This window comes from Wyeomyia smithii, chromosome 1 (assembly GCF_029784165.1).
Source record: "Wyeomyia smithii strain HCP4-BCI-WySm-NY-G18 chromosome 1, ASM2978416v1, whole genome shotgun sequence".
Classification (NCBI taxonomy): Eukaryota; Metazoa; Arthropoda; class Insecta; order Diptera; family Culicidae; genus Wyeomyia; species Wyeomyia smithii.
In genome coordinates, this window is record NC_073694.1 from 180,253,273 (window position 1) to 180,279,922 (window position 26,650).

At 37.9% G+C, this 26,650-nt stretch overlaps 2 protein-coding genes across 26 annotated transcripts in view; one reads left to right on the top strand and one right to left on the bottom strand.

The window, feature by feature from the left end:
- Positions 1-26,650, top strand: part of LOC129718516 (putative thiamine transporter SLC35F3) — a 135,023-nt gene that overhangs the window by 66,455 nt on the left and 41,918 nt on the right. For 18 of the 24 annotated variants that reach the window (XR_008726940.1, XR_008726939.1, XM_055669348.1 and 15 more), the window contains 9 exons: positions 5,073-5,216; positions 5,327-5,628; positions 5,693-6,310; positions 17,436-17,564; positions 17,640-17,829; positions 17,997-18,086; positions 18,252-18,381; positions 19,002-19,071; positions 24,540-24,569. Coding sequence is in view for 19 of the 24 variants with exons in the window: in XM_055669348.1 (XP_055525323.1) it covers positions 5,129-5,216; positions 5,327-5,628; positions 5,693-6,310; positions 17,436-17,564; positions 17,640-17,829; positions 17,997-18,086; positions 18,252-18,381; positions 19,002-19,071; positions 24,540-24,569 (1,647 nt within the window). In the remaining 5 variants the exon portion in view is untranslated. The remainder of the gene's footprint in view (positions 1-5,072; positions 5,217-5,326; positions 5,629-5,692; positions 6,311-17,435; positions 17,565-17,639; positions 17,830-17,996; positions 18,087-18,251; positions 18,382-19,001; positions 19,072-24,539; positions 24,570-26,650) is intronic. The other 6 variants (XR_008726938.1, XR_008726941.1, XR_008726942.1 and 3 more) reach the window with 2 other exon arrangements.
- Positions 1-26,650, bottom strand: part of LOC129718519 (putative uncharacterized protein DDB_G0282129) — a 119,353-nt gene that overhangs the window by 50,984 nt on the left and 41,719 nt on the right. The window contains exon 1 of one of the 2 annotated variants that reach the window (XM_055669366.1): positions 3,937-4,412. The exons of the other annotated variant lie outside the window; for it this stretch is intronic. Coding sequence (XP_055525341.1) covers positions 3,937-3,963 — 27 coding nt within the window. The 5' untranslated portion in view covers positions 3,964-4,412. Of the gene's footprint in view, positions 1-3,936; positions 4,413-26,650 lie in introns of those variants that run through there. 2 annotated transcript variants of the gene reach the window in all.

Genomic DNA, 26,650 nt, shown 5'->3' on the forward strand with positions numbered 1-26,650 from the left:
AGACCCATACACAATCAAACTATTATATATTACATACGTCCGACCAATTCTGGAATATTGTAGCATTGTATGGAATCCCTATATTGTACAACATGAAGAACGCATTGAATCTGTCCAAAAACAATTTCTTTTGTACGCGCTTCGTAAGGTAAATTGGACAGCATTTCCCTTACCATCATATGAAGCACGCTGCATGCTTATAGACATACAAGCACTTAAAAAACGCCGCGAACTTTCAATGCTTTACTTTATCAATTACATTATTTCTCATTCTTCTAAATTATTATTTCAACTAAATTTTTATGCACCCAGTCGTCAATTAGGAAATTGTAAAATATTTTCGGAAAACTCTCACAGAACTAACTACTCAAAAAATGGCCCAATAAATCGCATGATGCGTCACTATAATCAGCACTGCGAAAATATCGACATCACTATGGGCAGAAATCAAATCAAAAAACCACTAACTACTGGAAATAATGTATAGAATATAAGAAAACATTGTTTATTCATTCATTTATTTATTTCGTCAATCATATATGTAGACTGGTAATTTCTAAACTATACACGAACATGAAACAAATTAATTTTGTGTCCTCAGCCTCAAGGACTTAAAATACTGTTTCAGTTTATACCGGGACATCGTACAGTCAACGGCTTCGCAGTGTTGATTATAAGAATTCATCATACTGTTTATAGGTCCATTTTTTGCGTATTCCGTACGATGATGGTTAAGAGCAAATAAACTACGGTGTCGAAGTTGTCGAATGGGTGCATAAAAGTTCAATTTAGAAAGTAGTACTGCTGAGTCAACGTTCTGCGAAACGATATCGTTTACAAATGAAGTCATCGCGTACTCTCGCCGTTCTTTTAATGTTTGAATGTCAATCAACATGCAGCGTGCTTCATATGACGGAAGACGATGTGCGGTCCAACCTAGCTTACGAAGAGCATATAGTAGAAATTGCTTTTGTACTGATTCTATTCTTTCTTCATGTACGCCAGGACGAGGAGACCACACAATGCTACAGTATTCCAGTATTGACCTCACATAGGCAATATACAAAGTTTTGATGGTGTACGGATCTTGAAAACTGTAGCAGAAGCGTTTGATAAACCCTAACATGTTGTTTGCCTTGTGTATGATAGTGTTATAGTGGTCGATGAAATTAAGTTTAGAATCTAAGATTATTCCTAAATCCCTAACTTTATCACATTTCTTCACATTCTGATCGCCTAATGCAATTACAATTTTGGGCGTTGTTACTTTTCTGCTAAAGGATTGTATTATCATAACTGTAGTCTACATTTGCTTGACGGAATAAATAAATAAAGCATCATCACATTGCGTAAAAAAGCTTAAAAGTTACTGAACATCCACTCGACTCCATTTGTATTCCAATTACCTCGTTGTCGCCCAATGGAAGATTTATTTGGGATTTGAATTTCTTCGTGTACAAAAATCGGAAAGCTGATTACGAACATTTCTCTTTTTTTTTCTTTAAAATACTATCTTCAGCCAAACCATAAATGATAATAAAAAAATATAAAAATATTGTCTTAGGTTGCATTGAAAATCAATAAAATTTAAACTATATTCAATCCAAACGTTAGGATTTTAAAATATCCATACCAGAGACATTTGATCTATTGTGGTGTTACCCAGGTGTGTATCAGTAACATTCCGTTTCAAGCTTATAGCTCTATTATACCGAGCCTCTTTCTATCCTACCAATATCGCCAAATTACAATTTCTTAAAGAGATATCATCAAACGTTCCTCTCTGGCCATGTTTATTCGGAGAGGGACTTACTATGTCAAGAGGAAGGAGTCTTATCGAAGCCTCGTTCCACTGCCAATATTTTTATTATTATTTATTATGAATTCATGTGACAAGTTATAGTCTTAATAAATAAAAAATAAGTAGTTTTTATGGAATTACTACATCGATGTGCAATGAAATTTCGCCACATTTCCGAAAACTGATAGGTTTTTTTTTAACACAAATCCTCAAAAATCTGCAACCGTCGGAAAATTTGTCCACGACCATAAAAATCTTCAGATCGTCAGCATAGGATAGCTTACATTTCTTCCAAGACGGTCTGCGTCGTCATTTTTGAACAAAACCGAAAAAGAGCGGTCCAAGATTACTTCCTTGGGGAACGTCGGAAGTGTTTCTAAATCTTCAGAATGCGTAGGATCCAAATTGGCAGGGTTCAAAGTTTGGAGACACCCATTCTAACGAGTTTGTGGAGAAATATTCGATGATCAGTTTTAACAAATGCAGCTTGCAAGTTCGTGTATACAGTATCCACTTGCTTTCCGTTTTTAGTATCAGTGATACTTTCCGAAGTGGAACATAAGCAAGTTAGTTGTCACAGAACGACCAGAATAAAAGCGTGTTGATCAGTAGAGATGATGTTTTTGGTGTAAAACAGCAGATGGTCACTGAGAATTATTTTTTGAATAATTTCGAGCAGGTGTTTTTCCAAAGTTCTGGGAATTGCCTTGTTGTTATATATTTTTGCTAACGGATTGGCAAGCTTACTCATGCTATTTTTGAATATCCTAGACCAGAGATATCATCTGGTTCTAGCGATTTCTCGCTTATCTCAGGAACGTCAGCCGAAATCATGTTAATTCGGGTTCGTGACTGGTACGGGTTTGAAAACTATCAAACCCGACCATTTTAATGAGCACTGTAGAATTCAGTTTGAAAATCCTTTAATTGATTTTACGAAAATTAGAGCTCCCTTTTCCAAAATATTTAACCCTATCTGCAAACTTGTGTTATCTATCGTTCTTCTGAAGATTTCATTCAGGTTGGTTTTGGAGTGGATTTCATCTGAATTTGAATCGGGTATTGATTGAATTTGGACTGAATTTAGATTGGATTTGTGAAGTTCATATGCATTGGAGTATTATTGGATTTAGGCTGTATTTGAAGAGGTTTTCTATTGGATTTTAATTTAGTTTTGGATTGGGATTGTATCCACATAATAGTATTTGGTTCGAATTCGTGTTGGATTTGGATTGGATTAGGATTAGATTTGGAATGGGTGTGGAATAGCTATGGAATGAGTTTAGATTGGCTTTAGATTGAATTTGGATTAAATTCAAAAAGGATTTGGATAGGATGAAATTCGAATTAGGTTTAATTATTATAAAGAAGTACATATAATGGTATATTAAGTGTTATCTAAAATCCAATAAAGTTTGTGTTGAAATGAAAATTCAAACTGCAGTGTTTCTTTTTTGAACTACACTTGTTGTGTGGCGAGTTTAGTTCTGGATCACTTTCTTTCCTTTACATTAAAAATTTTAGTGAAACAACTCGCATTTCAGTTTAACTGAAAATTACTAAAAATAATGTTTGTACCTCAAACTTTATATAAATTCTATCAATGTGTTAATACCAGTTTTTTATCCGACTTATAAATACTCAAAAAGTTTCAGAAGCGTAGTTTGTTAATGTTTGAACTCAATCAATTAGCAGCGCAGAAAAATTCAGAACAACGAAAGAAGGATGTTAAACCGAAGATGAACGAGAAAGTTTTATGGTCAAAAAATAGTTTAGGTTTTTCTCCTGGATGCTAGTTTTTAAAAAAAAATGCTAATATCACTTTTAATTGTTTCAATATAGCTATGCAATGGCTATTTACCCAGGTAACACGTGGTCAGCAGTGACACTGGTCGTGAACCATGTCACGCGACGCTCTATTGCTTTATTATCTAGGTGGCATACATTTCGCATGTTTTGCAGAATTCATTAAGTGCTCTGAAATGTGAAAACCTCTAACGACCCACGAGACATTCCACAGTGGCACAGTTGTTTGTGCAAATATCAATGTCAACTGCTTTAACAATTCAATAGATATGCAGTTCAGTTCACTAACTAACGAAGATCTAAGTCGACAAAATAAGGACGTTACTTACAACCAAAGTTAACACCAAAACTCTCATTGCTGCAAAACTATTCCCCCGAACGAAAAACCAGCGGCACTCATGTGTAACACCACGAAGAAGTGTGCAACGCTTCACAACCGCCGTAAATGCAGGTTGACTTCCGAATCTCAGATATTCTCGAAACCTTGGCTACTCTGTTTTGGGTTTTTCTTCTTCCGATCGAACACTCACAGCCCGGAGCATCACTCTCATGACGGCTGTACGAAGCTTCAAATATAATTCAACCTATTATGGCTTCAACTTAAAGGTTAGAAGGTGGCTTCACAAAAATCACCGGCTGTCACTTTTCCTTTTTATTGATTCTTCTGCTTACGATCACTGATTTTTTTGATGCGTGGAAACTTTCGGCAAATGCGGATGCGCGCGCGTGCAAAATAAAAGAAACGATTACGCGCACGGCAGAGTATACAGCAGCGTGTTCGATAGTTCGTTACAGACTGACGCCTGCTGAGTCGAGGCGTCCGTTCAGCGTCGCACGAGCAAGCGACGAACCTCACTACAGCTACCACTGCCGCGCCGCGTTCGGGCCTCGACTAGACACTAACAAGGGTCTGTCAAAATAAAAATGGAGAGTATCTTTCACTTTTTTCGAGTCTCTAGACTGCCAACTGACGGGTTGGGTCATTAGTTTGTGGTGCAGTTTTTTTTTTCGCAAGCCTCCCAATTCCCATCGAAGCGAGCTTTTTTGGGGTTGGCGAAACCCGTTCCGCTTTGCTGCGATCGGGGCTATACCTACACATTTGTTGCAAGGAAATGTAGACAGCCTCCAAAGTGGCCGCATTCTTGGACTGAATTTGCTTTCTACATTAATCGCATGTAGACCGTCGCAGGACGGTTGGGTTTGCAGTTATGAATTGAATTGTTGCGCAACCGTTCCCAGGATCGGCCTTTCTCACAACATAGAAAAATGTGTTACGAAATTGTCATTTGGGGTGCTGTTAACAACCTAGCTAGTACAGATTCGATTGGAATAGAAACCTTGCACTCGAAAATAACAGCCGCACCCTCGTAAAATCACGGCCAGGGCCGTTCGTGACAGCGGACAACAGTATCAAACAAAAAAAAACAAATCTAATAAAATCCCTTCTCTTCCGACATCATTGCAGGTGCCCTAGAGGATGGAAGCAATTAGCAGAAGCCAGCCGAATCCGACCAGAACACCATGATTGACAACATCATGACACGTGACAGCGAAATACCGGCCATATTCAACCCGAAACGTGTTCGTGCACCTTCCGTGGTGGTAACAGGTAAGTGCTCGTAGAAGTACATGGAAACAACCCACACCTTCCTCCCAGACCAAAAAAAAGCAGGCAAGGCTAGGTTCATGTTTTATGTAACACGAGCGAACTTGATTTAGGAGAACCTCCCAATGGACCGTTCGGAGGGTTTAACAACAATGTGCCACAGATTATGCACTCGGACTCGGTGACGTCGAGCCAGCATGACGGTCAGGATAGTCTGATTGGGGTGACGGTCACCGGGAGTGTGTGTGAAACTCCACCCCCAGGAGGGTCGACCGTGCTGGGAACAACGGTACCGAATAACACTAACACCACTACTACAGCAGGAGGAGGTACCACAGCAGAAGGAGCACCAGCGCCGGTGACTTCCCGGCTGAAACGATGTCGCGATTCATGCTGTTCCGAACTAGCTCAAAAGGTACACGCGGCTGGATTTCCAAAAATCAAACTTAAGTGATGATTTTCTTGGTGGTTAATTTCAGATGTACTTCGGGGTATGCGTGACGATCCTTGTGACGGCTTCCTGGGTCGGAGCCACACACTGTATCAAATTTTTGTACCTACAAAGGAACGCGTACTCCTCCACGCTACCACCGCACCTGACGGCACTAATTACGGACAGTGAACCGATGCTAACGGCGGACGCAAACTCCTCCGCCATGATCGTGCACGGTTTCGGACCAACGACGTCGTTTATGCCATCCACCGGCAAACCGATTGTCACCTCGGATCGGCTGGTACCGGCCAGCTCAACGCACATCTTTAACGCACCATTTTTCGCGTCCTGGTTCTGTACCAACTTTTCGATACTGTTCTTTCCGATCTACATTCTTGGCCGGGTGGCCATCAAGAAGTGCGACGGAACGGGCGAGGTGCTCGGGGAGATACTGCGGGGCTTTCGGGATCGAGGTTTCACGATCGGTCGCTTTCTGAACCGCTGTCTGACGTTCTGCATACTGTGGCTGCTGACGACGTATCTGTACGCACTGTCTCTGAAGGCTCTGCTGGCCACCGATGTGATGGCCCTATTCGCTACCAATGTGGCGTGCGTTTACCTGTTGGCCTGGGTCATACTGCAGGAGCAGTTTGTTGGGGTTCGGGTGAGTATCGAGGTTGTTTTTATTAAACTTTTTTGCAGGGATATAAAATTTATCTAATTAATTTCATTCGTTACTTATTGCATAAAAAATGTGGAAGCATAACTTATAAAAAATGTTGACCATGTCGTAGTAAATGGAAGCAACAAAAAATAAAATCAACTTTCACTAAATCGACTGAATAATATGGTGCCAATATTCATTAGGCGGAATAAAGTTGTTCGAATTTTGTAGAGATCCTGTTGAAATGATTGTGTATAATTTACTTTATTATATCAAGTTTAAGTAAGTAATCATATAATTGGCTATTGAATTTTCGCTTTAGTCCGGTAGGCATCAAAAAAAATAAATTTGGACGTGTTGCCAAAATCGAACATGGCCTATATAATCACAAATTATGTACCCTATTTTAGAAGATTATGGGGAGTTACTCGTCTGAGTAGTTTTGGCATTGGAGATGACGAGTCGCCTGTGTTTTGGACAAGTAGCTCGTCTGTCACTCAGCTGTCACCAGCCAAGTTTTAATCGCGTTTCATAATACAACATTGCCCCTGATTGAAAACTCTTTTTAATGCCAGAAAAAAGAACAACACAATAGATTTGAAAATCCACTCTAAAAAGATTTTAATTACCGAAATAGTTACTTTTAAAAACAGTTGAGAACAAAAACGAAAATAATGATGAAAAATAAAATTTACATCTAATTAACAAATAAAATTCGGTTGTCATTTCCAAAATCATTATACATATCGCACACAAACGAGAAAATATGGCTTCAAAAAACAAAATTCAGTCAAAATGCCTAAAAACGTAAAACAGCGAAGAGACCCCACCAAAAATTAATTCCAAATTAAATAGAAAACTGTTCGAATAAGCAGAAAAACGCCTCTAAAACAAGAAAACAGCTAGAAAATTGGTCTCAAATTAGTATTTAATAACTTAAAAGAGCACCAGAAAAAATACGAAACTCAAGGAAAAACCACATCAAGCTCAATTTGAAATGCATCGAAGCTCTAGTAAATGTTGCTTGAAACATCTGAAAACACTTCCTTTAAATAGGAAAGATGATTTCTGGATTTAGTTCTAAATTGATAGATGGATGTGACTAAAGACAAAACTTATTCCAAATTGAGCTTAGTGAAAATTGCCCCGAAGACCTCTGCTAACGAAAGAAAATGATTAAAAAAGAAATATACCTTAGAAATTCATCACAAATACAGCTGACAACAACTCTAAAACCAGCACAGCGGTAGATTTTTTTATTGAAGGCTAATTTTTTTTTTTCATTTTTTGGAAAAATATTGTGTCCACGTGAACATTATTATTATCCCCCCCCCCCACACCCCCTTCCGTGGACAAGCGTAGACGTTTGCGTAGTTGTCCACGTGGAATGTGGACAGCCCCTAATTCTGCTGAAAAACAATATCCTCGGTAGCGTTATTCTCAATATGGCCAATCAAAACATCCTCCAGTAATTAAAAATACTTTTCGGAGTTCATTTGGGTGAAAATAAAATAAATGGGAAGCTTGCTGTAATAAGAAAAGGCTCCCCAAACCATAAAACTTCCACTCCCAAAGTTTCCCTGCAATATCACGATATTTTGTTGACCTAAATCGTGCCAATAGCACCTGTTACAGCTCGGGCCATCCAAATTGAGCGAGGGTCAGTTTCGGCTTCCCTTGCAGTTTCTTCCTTTTGATGTTTGGTGACTCGTTCAAGATGCGCGCAATATGACCCTTCATAACTGGAGCATCCAATTCTTTCTTAATTTGTGAACAAGACAATTGTTTCTTGGTTGCTTTGCGTCTTATTTGATCTTTGAGACGCAAAGTAACTTTTGTTTTTTCTTTTGTAGGAAGCTTTTTACCAAATTTCGAACCTTTTTTCAAGAAATCCCGTACAACTTTCTAAGATCGACCAATTTTTGTTGTGATTGAGTGGTTAGTTAGAAAGCTTTTCTTCCTTCAAAATCTTTATTATATCAAGCTTCTCCTCCGTCAATGGAGTATCTTTCGCCATTCCTCTAGATTAAACGTGAATCACCCATCTACTATTTACCTTGTAAATTGAACAAGGTGATTTTTCTCACAGAAGAAAAACTCAAAAACCCTGATTTTTTGCCCTGTGGCTTAACGTCTAAAAAACGATGTTTGAATGTTTACATCTACCGATGCCGACTTTTGCGTATTTCAATAAGAGTAATTGGAATATACTACTACTGTAACAAATAAGTATTTCGATAAAAAAAATATTCCTAATTGTTTTGTTAGTGTTTCAAGTTTTTTTCAAATGCGGCTAAACGAATTTCTATCACTGTAACAACGGTTGTAATAGAAATTGGTGCTGTGCTACAAATGAAAAAAAATGCAAGTACTTCCGAAGTGACCTAGTATAGGTTGTAGGTCTTGTTGAGTGTAACCTTCGCTCATACTAGAGATTTTCCAAACTCCCCTAAAATTTAGAGTTATGGTCGAAATATCGTTTTTGGACCTCAGGGCCAACGTTGCCAGTATGCCAGATGAATCGGGATTTTGCCAGATTTCTGTTTGCGAGCCAGACAAACAAATAAACGTCAGAATCTGCCAGATATTTAAAATTAAGCCAGATATTTGCCAGATTTCATTCGCGTCGTCTCACAAAAAGGTCATTATTGAGCCGTGGTTGGCCTTTACCTACCTCACCCGGCGAGAGCAAAAAAAAGGTCATCACTTTTAATTCTACCAGGAATTTTCTCCAAAACTCAGTGCCAGATTTTTGCCAGACTTTTTATTTTCGTTTTGCCAGATTTTATTTGAAACTTAGTCGCAACGCTGCTCAGGGCATACAATTTTTGTAGCTTGGTCTGTTTTCAACCGATTTTCAATGTTCTGGCAGTTTTGGAAAAGGTAACGATAGAGTTTTCAAAATATATTCAGGTTTGTACGAATTTCTTCGAAACATGTCGAGTTATTTGAGTTTGAATTTAATTTTAATACTCTTCTACACCATTTTTCAACCTAACATCGAACTAGCCATTTATTTCGTATTTTGATAATACTTTCAATAACGAATCAAATACAGGTTGTTTTGTGAAAATTGGTTCATAGTCGGTTGAGTTATGATATGCTTCAAGAAAAACAGAATTTTTGACTTTTGTCGCTCATTTAATACACGGTGCTACAAATAGTAAAACATGCAAAAACTTCTGATGTGATTCTCTGGTGATCGAAATTATTTTGACCCAAAAAACTTGATTTTAGAGCCACAGTGTCTTCAGAAAAGTTGTTCCAATAATTATTCTCTATGTTATAGAAGTTACAGTTTTGTGATTAATCCACTTAATAGTGAAAAGCGAATTTTACATTTTTTTTTCATTTTTGCACATAAAAATTCATCGACTCCGGTAAAGTTGTAGCACATTTTATAAGGAACAACTTTGTCGAAGACAACATATTTCTATCTACCTATTTAAACGGACTTATGTGGAGTTTTCTACAGATTAGGGGCCGTTCCTAAACCACGTGGTCATAAAGAGGAGGGCGGAGGGGTTTGTCAAAAGACCACGAAAGATAACGCAGGGGGGGGGGGGGTAAATGAAATGATCATGTGGTCTTTTTTCCTGACTTATAATTTATTGTTGCCACCAAGTGAAGAATGAAACTTTTGCATTTTAGAAATATAGAATGTACTAAAAGTTTAATAACATAAATGGAAAAAAATTAAGCGAATATTTGGCACTTGATAAATAAAAAGACCACGTGGTTAAAGTCGCAAGGGGAGGGGGGGATTGACCCGAAGACCACGAATGACCACGGGGGGGGGGGGGTACGGGGGGTATAAAAAGTGATCAAAATATGACCACGTGGTTTAGGAACAACCCCTTATCACTAAAAGTTAGTTTTTTCAACATAACCTTTTAAAGGGGCCATTCCTAAACCACGTGGTCATATTTTAATCACTTTTTATACCCCCCGTACCCCCCCCCCCCCTTGGTCTTTCGTGGTGTTTTGGTCAACCCCCCCCCCCCCCCCCCTGCGACTTTAACCACGTGGTCTTTTCAATTACCAAGACCCTTCTCCCTTGTAGGAGCCTATGTCCACTGCTACCATTAGTTAGATATATTGTGGTATACTCCGCGTTACTTTATATGCACTGTCAGTTCGTTCCATCACTATGGGTATCAGTGATAGTCGCCCCCAGACTTTGCATTTCACCCCAAGAAGGTATCCCAAGTAACAAAAGTGGTTTTATCAAGGTTTTATAGCGCTGTTTTGGCTGTATTAAGCGCTATAAAACTTTGATAAAACCAATATTGTTACTAGGGATGGCTTCTTTGATGAAGTTCTTTACCTTCGTTAGTTCAGCAGACCATATCTCTTTAGGCGTAAGGACACCTTTTCCAAGAATACGCAGTCTTCGCTGAATCAATGCGCTGCACTGGCATAGTAAGTAAGTGTTCCGAGGTTTCCACTTCAGAATTACAGAAACGACATATGTCATCTGTCAGTTTACCTATTTTTTTAAGGTCATACCTACTCGGACAGTGTCCAGTCAGTAGGCCAGTTAAAGTACTCAGATCAGCTTTATTCATACTGCAGGTTCCTTGTGATTCTATTACATGGTGTAATGAATAGTTTAGATTGTCTAGCTTTGGAATAAGCCTTCCAGTTGGCATCAATCATCATTGACTCCCAGCCTCTGAGCTCAGATTTCAAACAAGATGAAGATACTCCACAGAATGGCTCCGGCCCGACGAAAGCAGTTGAAGAACCAATTCTTGCTAAGAGATCGGCTTTTTCATTTCCTTCTATACCACAGTGTCCAGGCACCCAGTATAGATTAACAACGTTTGTTGCAGTTAGTTGTCGTAGAGATTGAATACAATCCCATACCAACTTCGACTCGCATGTATATGCTTTTAATGCATTGAGGGCTGCTTGACTATCTGAGAAAATACAGATATTGGCATATTTATATATCCTAGCTAAGCAAATATTTGTGCATGTTAAAATAGCATTTATTTCGGCTTGAAAAACTGTGGGCCACTGTCCCATTGGAATTGATACATTTATTCCTGGTCCAGTGACCCCAGCGCCTGTAGACTCGCCCATTTTAGAGCCATCTGTATAAAAAATGACTGATCCTGGACGAACTTGAGGACCTCCCTCTTCCCATTCGGTGCGATTGGATTCAATCACTTTGTAAGGAACACTGAAGTTAGTCCTAGAGTTCATCCGATCTTCATTCATGGTTACTAAGGTGTTCAGTTGGAAATTTTTGAGGATTCGTAAATGTCCCTGTAGATCTCCTCCCTGAAAAAATTTAACACGTTTGAGCCTAAGAGCACCTTTTTCGGCTTCAAGTTGTACATATTGATGCAAGGGTAGAAGATATAAAAGAGCTTATAAGGCTTTGGATGGTGCACTGGCCATTGCTCCTGTTGTTGATAAGCATGCCAGACGTTGTAGTTTATCTAGCTTCTTCTGAGCTGATATTTGTGTGGTTTTGGGCCACCACACTAGCGAAGCATATGTTATTCTGGGTCTCACTATTGCTGAGCTCACTATCCAGTGGATCATCCTCGGCTTGAGTCCCCACTTTTTGCCAAATGTATTGCTGCAAGCCCAAAGAGCGTTGTTTGCCTTTGAGATTGCATACTCTAGATGGTCGTTCCAGTTGAGCTTATGGTCGAGCATTACACCTAGGTACTTAGTGCTCTTGGATAGCACCAACTGTGTTTCTCCCAACTTAAGAGTTGCAATATTATATTTTCTTTTTCTTGTAAATGGGATTATGACTGTTTTAGAAGATTGACGTTTAGTCCTTCCAGCTTACACCATTTGAGTGTGTAGTTCAGGGCGGATTGCATTCTATCAGTAATAGTAGACCCACATTTACCCCTAACTAAAATAGTAATGTCATCAGCGAACCGTTGTTAAGTTGTTAAGAAGATCATCGACTACAAGAGACCACAATAAAGGAGATAAAACCCCTCCTTGCGGGCAAACTCTTGTTGGTTTTGTCGTTAAAGTTGATGTTCCTAAATTGGCTTTGATTAACCGATTATCTAACATAGCAAGTATCCAGTTCGAGACGCACATGTCAAACTCTCGATTTAACATAGCTTTCTTTATAGATTCATGGGAAGCGTTGTCAAATGCTCCCTCAATATCAAGAAAAGCTGCCAGTGAGATTTCTTTAGCATCAAAAGACTTCTCTAGTTTTGAAACCAACGGTGAGCGCTGTTTCAGTTGATTTACCAGCTTGGTAGGCAAACTGGAATTTGCTCAATGGTCTACTGTTCAAATATGATAATTTGATATGTAGATTGATGATTTTTCCCATCATTTTCAAAATGACAGAAGTTAGACTGATTGGTCTGTATGCTTTGGGACTTGTCCTGTCATGTTTTCCAGCCTTAAGAATGAATATGACGCGGACTTCTCGCCATTTACTAGGAATGTAGCTTAGTACCATGCTAGCCCTGAACATCTCCACCAGATAGGGGACTAAAATATCCTTGCTTTTTTGTAAAAGCACTGGATAAATCCCATCTGGCCCTGGCGATTTAAAGGGCTTCAAGGAATCCACTGCCCTTTCAACTCTTGACGTCGTGAATATTACGCTGGCTAATTCTTTAGCTTTAACCTTGTCATGAATTGAGCTAGGGTGAGCTATATAGAAGCCCTGTGCGTTTACAGAAGTCAATTGAGTCGAGCCTGGGAAGTGTGTATCCATCATTATACTAAGTGTTTCCTGAGAATCTGTTGTGAACTGACCGTTTTCGTTCTTTAAGCGGCCAAGTCCGTTAGTGTGATCTTTAGAGAGGGCTTTATGGAATCTAGCTACAGCAGGCAGGTTTTCAACTTGCTCACATGTAAGCTTCCAATCCCTTCTCTTTGATTTACGGTATGTATCCTGTTAGACAGCTCTTATACTCTGTCCAATTGCCGATAGTTTTGGCCTTGTTGAAAAGCCTTCTGGATGATTTTCTAAGCCTTTCAAGTTTATTGTTCCACCAAGAAACGTCCTTACTAGAAGTTTTCCGTTTCAACGGACAACTTTCTTTAAAGGCTCCTATTATATTGGTTAGAACAGATGAAGAAACAGTTTCAAGCTGCTCGGTGGAGAGATGTCGTCCACTGAAACAGAATTCTTGTTTAAGAGTGTGGAATGATAGCTATTCCAATTTGTTTTTCTTGAATCCCTGAATCTTTCAGTCACCAGTTCCCCTGAAACGTAGTTAAACAAAATTTGTTTATGATCCGATAATGATTGTTCTTTTGACACATGCCAATTCTCAATCATACCAGATAATTTTAAGCTGCAAAGCGTTAGATCAAGAACTTCTTGTCTAGTACTGGTAACAAATGTTGGATCATTACCTTGATTACAAATGTTTATGTTATGTGAAATCAAGTAGTGAAGTAAACAATCACCTCTAACATTGATGTTACTGCAACCCCAGACCGTGTGGTGGGCATTCGCATCACATCCTATGATGAGCTGTTTGTTTTTCAGTTTGCAGTGTTGAACAAGCGCGGCAACTTCTTTGGGAGGAATCACAACGTTATCTCCTGGGAAATAGGCCGAAGCGACGATGATCTCCGTTATCCCTCGGGTCGTTGGAAACTCCATTTGAATTGCCACGACGTCTCTACTGATGAATTTAGTAACGGGGATAAAAGCTAAATTTTCCCGTATTAGGATTGCTGCTCTAGGACTAGTTTGTGTACTGTCGTAAATAAGCTTACAATTTGGTGTAGAAATTCCTTTAACTCTATTGTAGTTGGACCAAGGCTCTTGAATTAAAGCTACGCCCAGATTTTCACGGGTGAACCTTCTACAAAGAACGCTGCTAGCTCCTTTTGCGTGGTGAAGGTTCACCTGAATAAACTTTTTTTTATTCAGCATTGTTACTTTGATTTCCATTCTTCAGAGGCTTGAATTTATCCCTCTGATTGGAATGGTTTCCAAATGTATGTGTGCTTATTCGAATCATGTCCCCAGCCGGAGCTTCAGGGCTTTTTGATCGACCAGCAGCGTTTGCAGGTTTTCCAGAGTCTCACGATGGGCGTGAGTTGCCCCTTTGGACCAGAATGGGACCAATATTGTTTGACCCTGAGTTCTGTTTACCATAGGCATCAAGACCCTTACTAACACGCAGAGAATCCTAAGTAAGAATCCCCAGGATAATTTTAACTCGGTGACGGAATCGTGAAAGGAATCGCAAGCACGATCCGGAGGATTCCCACTCAGGATTCTTATTCAAGAATCCTAGAGCCATATACAGGGCATTCCTGAGGTTTCTTTTTTCAGGAATTCTTTTTAAGGACGCTCACGAATCCAATGTGAGGAATCCTAAAGAATCAATGCGAATCATATGTGTTCGTCCGGGGAGCCAAAAATTAATTTAATTTAATTTAATAACCTTAATTTTTTACATTTCCATTATTAAACTTTCAGTACATTCTATATTTCTACAATGCAAAAACCTCATTCTTGACTTGGTGGCAGCAATAAATAACCCCCCCGTCCCCCTCTTTATGACCACGTGGTTTAGGAACAGCCCCTTAGTAGTGATTTTCTATAATTTTTCAATGTTCTGCAATGTTGTTTGCTATAACAAAACAAACAATGTCTGCGAAAAAAGTTTATTTTTATCTCACATATTTCTCTGGTTATTGACGATTTTTATCAAAACAATGCATTAATTTACTAACAAATATCTCTGAAATCTGCAAATATCTGCAGACTAAACCATTTCTATATTTAAGTATAACTAAAACATAATTTAATCCAGATATAAGCATTTGTCTCTCGCTGTCTCCTGTGTTTATATCTGTAAGTAAATTGGTTCAAAAATTAAATAATTATAAGAGATTATATTACTGAAAAACATTACAACATTGAAAAATTTCAGAAAATCACTATAAAAAGTTATATAAAAAATGATTTTAGGGACATTCTAGAGAAAACATCACAATAGTTCATTTAAATTGGCAGATAGAAATATGATGTCTTCGACAAAGTTGTTTCCTATAAAATGTGCTAAAACTTTACTCAGCAAAGTGGATTTTCATATGCAAAAATTAAAAAAAAATAAAATTCGTTTCTCTCTTTTGGGTAGATTAATCACAAAGTTGTAACATTCATAGAATGCAGCATAATTAACAAAACAACTTTGATGAAGACACTATGGCTCCAAAATCTTTTTTTTTTTTGAGTAAAAAGTGATTAGTGTGAATTAGTTTATTATTCAAGCAGAAACCGTCAATAACTAAAAAAATATGTGAGAGAAAAATGCATTTTCTTCTAAGAAACTGTTTATTTTATTATAGCAAACAATGTAATAGAACATTGGAAAATTGTAGAAAATCACTACAAAAAGTTATATTCTATAACTGATTTTTAGTGACAATCTGTAGAAAACTCCACTTAAGTCCATTGAAATAGGCAGCTTGAAGTATGGTGTCTTCGACAAAGTTATTTTTTTTTTTTGAAATTTTCCATAAAACTTGCCGGACCGATGAATTTTTTTATGTAAAAATGAAAAAAGTAAAATTCGCATTTCACTATTAAGTGAATTGGTCACAAAACTGTAGCTTCTATAACATGGAGAATAATTAATGGAACAACTTTGCTGAAGACACTGTGGCTCTAAAGTCAAGTTTTTTGGGTCAAAATAATTTCGATCACGTTTTTGCCGCTTTGGAAACAGTGTGGGGTGGTTAGGTACCAGAAACAGTTCCTTTAGATGTTATGAGAACTCTAGAGACAGTTTTTGACCGTCTTGAGATTATAATTAATAAACTTATTAAAAAAATATTCGTTGAACTCCCACTCCGATAGCGAAGAAGCTGGAAATATTGATCGAATTCGGAAACCTAACCCAGCACCTAATCGCTGTAGTTCAGATATCGCACCTTTCCAACCCTATTGTCTTACAGGAAATTGTGGACAAACTTCTTGCCAGTATTAAGCTGCAGTAGGCTCAGCATCTTTAGAATTGCCAAGTAGTAACGTTGCAAATTTTAAGCGAATTTATGACGACGTTCCGTCAGTAAAGTTGTGGTGTATATTGGCAAACCTATGCAGGGGAAAGAGATATCATGAGCACAGGAAAGAGGATTTGTTCATGCACACATCGAAACTTGCGAAAAAGGGTCTATTGCTAGGACTTTGTGACCTTGGCCTCGCTTTACCACTGGAAACGATTGCGGACCGATTGCAACTAGAACGTGGTTAGGTTGGTGCATTTACGGAAGCCTCGGTCATCCATTTAAACCAGAAAAGGAAATACCATATATGCAAGAGCGACAATATTTTTCGGGTTTGGAGAATATAAAACAGATTATTTTTTCCATCATTAACAACCACCATTGGAAAGAATAAAACCTGTTGACGAAGATATCGATTTCGAGAGTTAAGATAAGACAGAAAAGATTCTTTCTTGAAGCATCATTTTGCATGTAATTTTCTTTTTGTTTCAAGCAGTGGCAACTCGCCAAATTTGGCCAAAATATCACGGCACCTTCATGGGCTTAAATGAAAGATAGTACATGATTTTTGAGGCATTCTTCCTTGCACAGCTTCGAGTCCATCGTCTTACTCTTACTGCATATTCCTGGCCAAAACATCAGTATTTTGACAAATTTGTCCATAAAACCAAACTTAAACTTCGCAGGAACAACTCCTCGTGCCGTCGCCTTGTAGAATTTTTGACCAGGAAGCTGTCCGAAATCCAGTTTTTTCGAAAATTATCCTTATCTAGAATCCCAAATCAATCGGACGTCAGGAACACGTGCCTCAAAACGGCCAAAGTTTCACTTTTTCCACTGATGAAAAAAACGCAGGGTAGTAGTTTTTATGTCAAATGGCTCAGAAATGCATAAATGGTTATAATGTGATGTAATCTAAAACAATTAGAAAAAATAGACTTTCTGGGATTTTAAAATTTGTGAGCTGAGAAACTCTCTCATCTCGAAATTTGCATCTTACTTTACTATCCGCGAAATTCGCGTCAAAAACTCGCGTAAATTTCGAAATCCATGTTAAATAATTGATCATTTCTAATGCTCTTCGTCAACAGCCAAAAATCAATTTGCCACTTTCACAGTGAAAACTAACATCAGAAAACATTTCCAGATTGTGGCTGTGATACTGTGTGATACCGGAATCGCACTTTTGGCGTACATGGACGGAATCACCGGCAGCCCGACGCTGGGCGGCGTGGTCCTAGCAGCACTGTCAGCCGCCGGCTATGCCGTCTTCAAGGTAGTAATCTTACTCTTTGGTCAATTTTGATCGTGTTTTTGATTGTGCCAATGTTTTTTATTTTCTATCCTCTAGGTTATGTTTCGCAAGGTGATGGGCGATCCTCCGGTGGGTCAAATTGCGTTCACTTTCTCCTTCATTGGCTTTCTGAACGCGGCCATCCTGTGGCCGGTGTGCATCGCGCTTTACTTCACCGGTGCCGAAGTGATGCCCTGGGAGCCACTGCCATGGATAATTCTGCTAATGGCCAGTGTGTTGTTGCTAGGTGAGAGTCCGTTTATCGTCCGTATCTTCCTGCACCGGCAGCTAATAATGTTAATAATGCATTTATTTATTGTTTTTCTTTGTCTTTTTGTTTTATCTACTCGGCTGCACTCGGTTGACGGTGATTTGGTGCCCGTTTCTCCTCACGTGTCGCGCAAATTTCAACAGTTTTCCACATTTTGACGCAGTTTAGCAGCGCCGTTACGTACAATATGTTTGTTACATTAGGTTTAATTACAGCTGTGCCGGTGTCCGCAGGTAACCGAGTTGACTCTCTTACGGCATGTTTCGGTCGAATTGATATCTCGCGACGCATTCGACGATGACGCCACAATCGCGCGTTTCAAATTTAATGTTTCAGGACGTGAAAACGGAAAGATTAAAGCGAATGCTCTCTTTTCTTTCACTTTTTTCGTTTCACAGCACTAGACATCGTCTTATACGGAGCGCACTTCGCCGGAATGAAGCTGGCAGGTATTATATTAATAGCTGTCGGCTTCTTCTTGGTTATGTTCCCGGACAACTGGCCAGACTACATCACCCGGCTGCTCAGGTAGGTTTGAGAGTGTGATTTTAGCGAGCTATGTGCTACACATTTCATCGGAGAACTGATCAATCAGGACAAGATTGGCCTGACAAGAAAAAATCTCTGTTTGATTATCCCTGTCCGGAAGCTCCATCATGCGTAATAATTTTGGCTACAAAATGGAAAATGTAACTAATTGATTCGATTGGCAGCCAAAACTGTTATGATATGAAATCGAAGTAATATTTTATTTATTGAATCATAAATGTAGCAAGCGAATGCTTGCTGATGACGGTTTTCATTACTTGTTAGCTTTTCAGGAATGTTGAATGTATCCTTTTTCCGCAAGTGGATGCTTTACGCTTTTTTTCTGAAAAACCTATTCTTTTTTACAGTTGACATATCTTTCGGAAATATTTTAACATTTGAATAATATTTTATAGTTTACAAATTCTTTGTCGTGCAACTTTCTTATTTCGGCTTGCCATTTCAGTCTCTCCTACTGTATGTTAAAAAATGATTTGTTTATTTTCTTCTGATGTGTGTGTGTCATCAATTCAGATAAAACTACCAAAAAAACAGCTTTTTCCAGCATCACTAAAAAAAAATCACTCAATTGTGTTTGTGTTCCCTGTTAAAATTTACAGAAAAACTGGTCGCGCATTACTAAGAAACCAATGTTGTTACCAATCCGGTAATAATGATTATGAAAATTCGGTATGGAACATGTTTTGTGCAACATTTGTTTTCTTTTCCGCTCGAAACTGTATCCTCCTTCTGTGTTTTCCTGCTGTAAAAATCCTTTACTGTTTTTTTTTTCTATATTCTACGTTTTTCGCCATTCTTTTGGTATTATCGCGAGTCACGAACCGACGACGGACGCTTGAACTAAGTAATAAATGTGTTTTACCTTCTCCACATATATTTAGGTACTTGTAGTTTAACTGTTTTTCTTGTAATAAAATTCGCTCATTATTGCTGTAGAATTTAGAAATTGAAGAAAATGTTAGCTTCTAGGTCCCAAAGATCAATTGTTCCATCACCGTGCAGTAGTTGTTTCATATAGAAAGGACAAAAAAATAGTTTATGTGCTATGCATAAGAATGGGTTTTTGTTAAGTTCCGTGCATAACTTTTGAGCTAAGTCAAATACTACGGATGAAAATGAATGACAGTAAGTCGAAACAAACAATTCAAATATTAATAATTAAATAATTGGAAATTGGGAGAGTTAGAGATTAGACATCCGAAAAGTTAGGAACTCAATAACTCTGAAGAATCTCAAGAGTTGAGCAATGACCTCTCCTTCAGAGTACAGCTGACCATGTAGGCGTCAGGGATCTTATATTCGAAATTTCATGCAGCAATGTCCAGTTCTTTTTTTTTTTTTGCTTTTCAGAGAATAAGTTTCGATGTCAAAAATGATATAGTGACCTTAATTTGCGATCATTTTCTATTTTGGCCTTTTCTGCTTTTTGAAAAGGCCTTTTCGGTGATTTTATGCTCAATTTGGGATCATTTCATATTTTGGCCTTTTCTGACCTTTAGAAGCACTTTTCGGCGGATCTGAGCTCATTTTGGGATTATTTTCTATTTTGGCCTTTCCTGGTCTCTGGAAAGGCTTTTTGGTGGTTCTGAGCTCAATCTGAGATCATTTTATACATTGGCCTTTTCTGACCTTAAGAAAGGCTTTTTGGTAATTCTAAGCTCAATTTTAGATCATTTTTATTTTAGCCTTTCCTGGCCTGTGGATAGGCTTTTTGGCGATTCCAAGCTCAATTTGGGATCATTTTCTATTTTGGCCTTTGGAAAGGCTTTTTGGTGATTTCGAACTCAATTCGGGATCATTTTTTATTTTGGTCTCTTGTGGCCTTTGGAAAGGCTTTTTGGTTATTTTGAGCTCAATTTGGGATCATTTTCTATAATGGTTAATGGAAAGACTTTTCGGCGATTGTGAGCTAAATCTGGGATCATTTTCTATTTTGGCCTTTTCTAGCCTTTAGAAAGCTTTTTGATGATTCTGAGCTCAATTCAGGATAATTTTATACAGGTCGGACTCGATTTTCCGGAAACTCGATTATCCGGAATTTTAGACTCGATTATCCGGAATTTTATTTTTTTGGTCTCCGTTTTCAATTTTTATTCCGAAATTTTGTCTTTACCATCCCTTCTGACATATTTGTTACCATTTAAGTCACTTCAAGTATGTTTGGGACATGTTCCAATTAAGTGAAAATAATCAATGTCCATTAATTTTTTTTGCTTCTAAAGATTTTACCCCTTTTCGCCTCAAAAATAACTTCTGGTTACACCACTGCATCATACAAGTAAATAAAGAAAAGAAATATTTATTTTATGTTAGTTAATCGTAAAATTTCAGTATTTTTTGTGTGATTCGATTATCCGGAAAACTCGATTATCCGGAATGAACAATTTTTTACACCGACCGACCTGTATTATGGCCTTTTCTGGCCTTTAAAAGCACTTTTCAGCGATTCTGAGCTTGTTTTTGGATTATTTTCTATTTTGGCCTTTTCTGGTCTTTGGTAAGGCTTTCTGGTGTTTCTGAGCTCAATTTGGGATCATTTTCTATTTTGCCGTTTTTGGCCTTTGGAAAGGCTTTTTGGTGATTCCGAGCTCAATTTAGGATCATTTCCTATTTTGGTTTTTTTTCTGGCCTTTGGAAAGGGTTTTTCGTGGCCCTGAGCTCAATTTGGGATCATTTTCCATAACGGTTTTTGGGGAGACTTTTCGGCGATTGTGAGCTTAATTTGAAACTATTTTCGATTTTGGCCTTTTCTGGCCCTTGGAGGCAATTTTCGGCGATTCTGAGCTCAATTAGAAGGGGTTTTTAGCGATTCTGAGCTCAATTTTGAATCATTTTCTATTACGGCCTTTGGAAAAGCTTGTTAGTGATTCTGAGCTCAATATGTGATCATTTTCTATGTTGGCCTTTTCTGGCCTTTGGAAAGGCTTTTTGGTGTATTCGAGCTCAATATGGGATCATTATCCATTTTGGCTTTTTCTTGCTTTTGGAAAGGCTTTTTGTTGATTCTTAGCTCAATATGGCATCATTTTCCATGTTGGCCTTTTATGGCTTTTGGAAAAACTTTTTGGTGATTCTTAACTCAATTTGGGATCATTTTCTATTTTGGTCTTTTCTGGCCTTTGAAAAGGCTTTTTGGTGATTCTGAGCTCAATGTAGGATCGTTTTTCATTTTGGTCTTTTCTAGCTTTTGGAAAGGCTTTTTGGTGATGCCAAGATCAATTTGGGATCATTTTCTATTCTGGCCGTTTTTGGCCTCTGGAAAGCCTTTTTGATGATTCTGAGCTCAATTTAGGATCAATTTCTATTTTAGCCTTTTCTGGTCTGTGGAAAGGCTTTTTGATGATTCTGAGCTCAAATTGGGATCATATTTTTATTTAGGCCTTTTCTGGCCTTTGGAAAGGCTTTTTGGTGATTTTGAGCTCAATTTGAGATCGTTTTCTATTTTGGCCTTTTCTGGCTTTTAAAAGCACATTTCGGCGATTCTGAGCTTATTTTGGGATCATTTTCTATTTTGGCCTTTTCTGGCCTTAAAGGCACTTTTTGGCGATTTTGAGCTCAATTCGGGATCATTTTATATTTTGGCCTTCTTTGGCCTTTGGAAAGGCTTTTTGGTGATTCTGAGTTCAATTTAGGATCATTTTCTATTTCAGCCTTTTCTGGCCTTTGGAAAGACTTTTCGGTGTTTCTGAGCTCAATTTAGGATCATTTTATATATTGGCCTTTCCTGGCCTTTGGAAAGGCTTTTTGGTGATTTTGAGCTCAATTTGTGATCATTTTCTATTTTGGCCTTTTTTGACCTCTGGAAAGGCTTTTTGGTGATTTTGAGCTTAATTTGGGATCATTTGTTATTCTGGCCTCTGGAAAGGCTTTTTGGTGATTCTGAGCTGAATTTGGGATCATTTCCTTTTTGGCCTTTAAGGCTTTTTGATGATTCTGAGTTCAATTAATTATCAATTTTGGTGATTCTTACCTCGATTTGGGATCATTTTCTGTTTTGGCCTTTTCTGGCTCTTGGAAAAGCTTTTTGGTGATTCCGAGCTCAATATGAGATCATTTTCCATGTTGGCCCGTTATGGCCTTTGGAAAGGCTTTTTGGTGATTCTAAGCTCAATTTGGGATCATTTCCTATTTTTGCTTTTTCTGGCCTTTGAAAAGGCTTTTGGTGATTCTGAGCTCAATGTAGGATCATTTTTCATTTTGGCCTTTTCTAGCCTTTGGAAAGCCGTTTCGGCGATTTTGAGCTCAATTTGGGACCATTTTTTATTTTGGCATTTTCTAGCCTTTGGAAAGGCTTTCTGGTGATTCTGAGCTCAATTTGACATCATATTCTATTCTGCCTTTTTCTGGCCTTTAGAAAGGCGTTTTGGTTAATCTAAGCTCAATTTGGGATCAATGGCATTTTCTGGCCTTTAAAAGCACTTTTCGGTGCTTCTGAGCTCAATTTGGGATCATTTTCTATTTTAGTCTTTTTTAGCCTCTGGAAAGACTTATTGGTGATTCTGAGCTTAATTTGGGATCATTTCTATTTTGGCCTTTTATGGCCTTTGGAAAGGCTTTTAGGTTATTCTGAGCTCAATTTGGGATATTTATATATTTTAGTTTTTTCAGACCTTTAGGAGCACTTTTTGGCGATTCTGTGCTCAATTTGGGATCATTTTCTATTTTAGACTTTTCTAGCGTTCGGAAAGGCTTTTCGGTAATTCTGAGCTCAATTTAGGATCATTTTTTATTTTGGCCTTATTTGCCCTTTGGAAAGGCTTTTCGGCGATTCTGAGGTAATTTTGGGATTATTTTTAATGTTGACCTTTTCTGGCCTTCAGAGGCCCTTCGGCGATTCTGAGCTCAATTTTGTATCATTTGCTTATTTAGACTTTTCTGACCTTTGGAAAGGGTTTTCTGTGACTCTGAGCTTAATTGGGGATCATTTTCTATTTTGGCTTTCTGAATTTAATCTGAATATCAGTAACATTAAATAAGTCGAGTAGTAGAAAAATGTAAAAATATCAACACATTTACTAAGTCCAGAAACAAGATACATAACAATTAAAAGTGTCTAAGACTTGTTGAAGTATGCAGTAAGATAAAGCACAGAGATCTACAGGAGTTAATATTGACAGAATACGATGGATTATTACGGAGTATAGTAAAATAAGATGAAGAATAATTGATGAAACGTGAGATTAATTGTGATGAAATAGATATGATATAGGGTTGATCTATGCCAAATCAGAAACATAATAAAGGACCACAATAAGGACATATGGACTAGGAACAATTTATTTTGAGCTCCACTTTAGGGAAACAAGAATTTCCAAATGTAGATTGTTGTTCCACGAGCAAATTCACGAATATGGAGAATCGCGACAAAATATATTGCAGGTAGAATAATGGATTTAATACGTAGTATAAAATTATCAAAAATATGAAGATCGCAGTTAGGTATGCGTGGCGCTCAAGTTATGCACCAAAAGTATTTTTTGAGATCTTCAATCATTGATTTTGGGGTTTTCAATTGAAAAGAATTTTATAGCAGGTGAATAAAAGTATAAAAATTATAGATGTACGAGTGCAAGTCCTATACAATCATCATTGTTCAGATCTTTAAAACTGATCTATTATCAGACTCACATAATTTTTTTTTCAGAAAGTCTAAAATGACAATTGCTTATGTTCTTTTTTTACTACCTTTAAGTTTAGGCTACCAATAGTTTTATCTATACTCGATTGAAATATTAAAACACATCCTTCTTGTAATACTCGACCTGTCTATTTCTGTGTATCGCATATTCGCTCGATTACTGAACCCGTACAAAATCTCTCTATGCTAATCAATGTTTTTCCCTTTGAATTTGTTTATCTTAGTTTCGAATACAATCAAGAGCTTTCGTTAACCCCGCAATATTTCTCCTCGCAAAGTAGCCTACTAGACTGACATTTGATGACGCCAAAATGGCGTTTCCGACTTCCGACTTCAATAAAAGCTTTTGCTTTCCCTAGTATTTTTTCTGTTTCCCACAAAACACCAATCGAATCTATCGCCCGCCTTTCTGTCTGCCTGTCTCATAACAATCACAGGTTCATATAAACACATCTTGTTTTCCTATATAAAAACCAAAACATGTTTCGCTATTTTCCAGAAATATCATCTTGTTGGGTCACAACGCGAGGTGAGTTGAACTATTTTAGTCTTATATTATTCTAGCTCTAAGTATCTATTCTTCTCTCGATATTTTTTTCCTACAATAGCGTAGTCTGCCGTAGCATAGTGCGCTATAAAGTAGCAATTTTACAAAATAAACGGCTTTTTCTACTGCTTTCCATGCTAGCGTCATAAGTATAATAGCTCCAGCTAATGCTATCAACACCTAATAGATAAAGACTCCATTTTTAAACAACACACTCTCGGTTTAAACGTTGTGCATTGTCTAAAGCAAACACCAATTAAGTTTTGAAGGGAATAAAGTCAATGTCAGGCCACAATCGTCACATTACGCCACCTCGTGTTTGGGCTGACGTAAAACGGCGATACATCGCACTTGCTTAGCGAACTTTGACGGTTTTACAACGCGTTGGAAAACGCATTAAAATTCACGGTCGCCTCCTCCTGCGCTGACTGTCTATTTTCGCCCAAATTTCCCATCTCTTCGTGTTTAGCTGATGTCGAAGCGGAGCGTCCCTATCTTGATTGTGCATCCAAGCATGCTAAATTAATTTCTCGTTTTTTTGCTTGTTCGCTTGTTGAGTGTTACAACTTCATAACTTGCTGATGCAAGTCGAGGAAAAAAACGGTTTTTTCAATTAAAAAACAAAATCTTTGAATCGATTGACGATTGCGAGTCCTTGTTTAATCGAACTCAATAATAAAAAGGAACTCAAGATTGCACTAAAACAAGTCACTATAGAAATGGGCCGTATTCAGTTTATTGCCAAAATTTATGCTATTCGAAATGTTCTTTCGAACGTCGCTTCCTGGGAGTTTTGTCTTATGGTTCGAGCAAACCGAACGATGCAATTACTAGTCGAAACCTTTTCGTGACATCAGCGTAAGAGTCGTTATCATAACGATTTACTGCTGCTTGCTGGTGTAATGAGCGTAGGATGAAAGGGATGAATTTAGCTTCCGAAACTAATGTTGAATTGAGTGAAACTATGGAACCGGAAAGGGATTCCCAGCTTCGAATGAAAAGAGCTGAGTTATCGTAAGATTTTATGGACGATGTCAAATCATATATATTTTTATGATGTGACGCAGTTTGTCTGTATTTCCAAACCCATAAAAGAGCTTTGGAGAACGATAGTGTGATTTAAAATCTCTCGACTTTTTTTCTCAGTTTATTTAGGAACGCTGAGCAAACTAGGCTGATAATGTTGAAATCAATCGATTCGAAACTATTTCATAGTTCATAGATCAGCATCCAGATGTAATATTCATTTTGAACTGATGGGTGCGTGGTTAATCCAAACGCGGACGACACTTTTAACTGACCGAACGTGACAATGGTATGGGGAAAAGTAAATTTAAACAGGCCATTCCAGACTCTTTAAGAAAGCTACTGGAGTAATGGCCGTTTCCCCGAAACGCTTTTTGCAGAGGCTTGCGGTGATCCCGATAGAGACTCAGCGGGTCAACTGAAATCAAAAAACTCATATTATTTCATTAGTTTAGAAGTGTGCCGTGTCCTTGAACGATCGCTTTTATGAGTATTTTGTTTTCAGTGCAAACGGGAACGTTTTTCCCAAAAAATACACGTTTTGAGCACTAAAAACTGCATTAAAAAATTTTTTGCGGCAAAATGTAACTGTATGTTTTAAAAAGCGATCGTTCAAGGACCGGCGAATTTAGTAACGAAAATTTAAAAAAAAAGATGAAGGAAATCGGTTCAGTAGTTTTCCCGCAATCAGGATCACGGCAGTCATTTTTGAGCGTATAAAGTTTCAAGTTTAGCTTATGCGGCCGTGGCGAGACGCGCTGCAAATCGCTCTAACATTATTCTTATTGCTCATATCTTTATTAAAATTTGTTGGAATGTTCTCAAGATGTTGTACTTCAGGATAATGCAATAAAAAAAATTTCAATTTTTTGGAAACTAAAGAGGTATAGTATACCCCTAAACTAGTTTCGTTGGGAAACCCTGTTCAAATATTATCTGTTTCAGCTCGTTTCGCTCAACCGAGTCGTACGCCGCCTTAAAATTTATTAACAAATACCTGTAAGTAGTATTGCCGGTAATTATCTTGTACCTGTTGT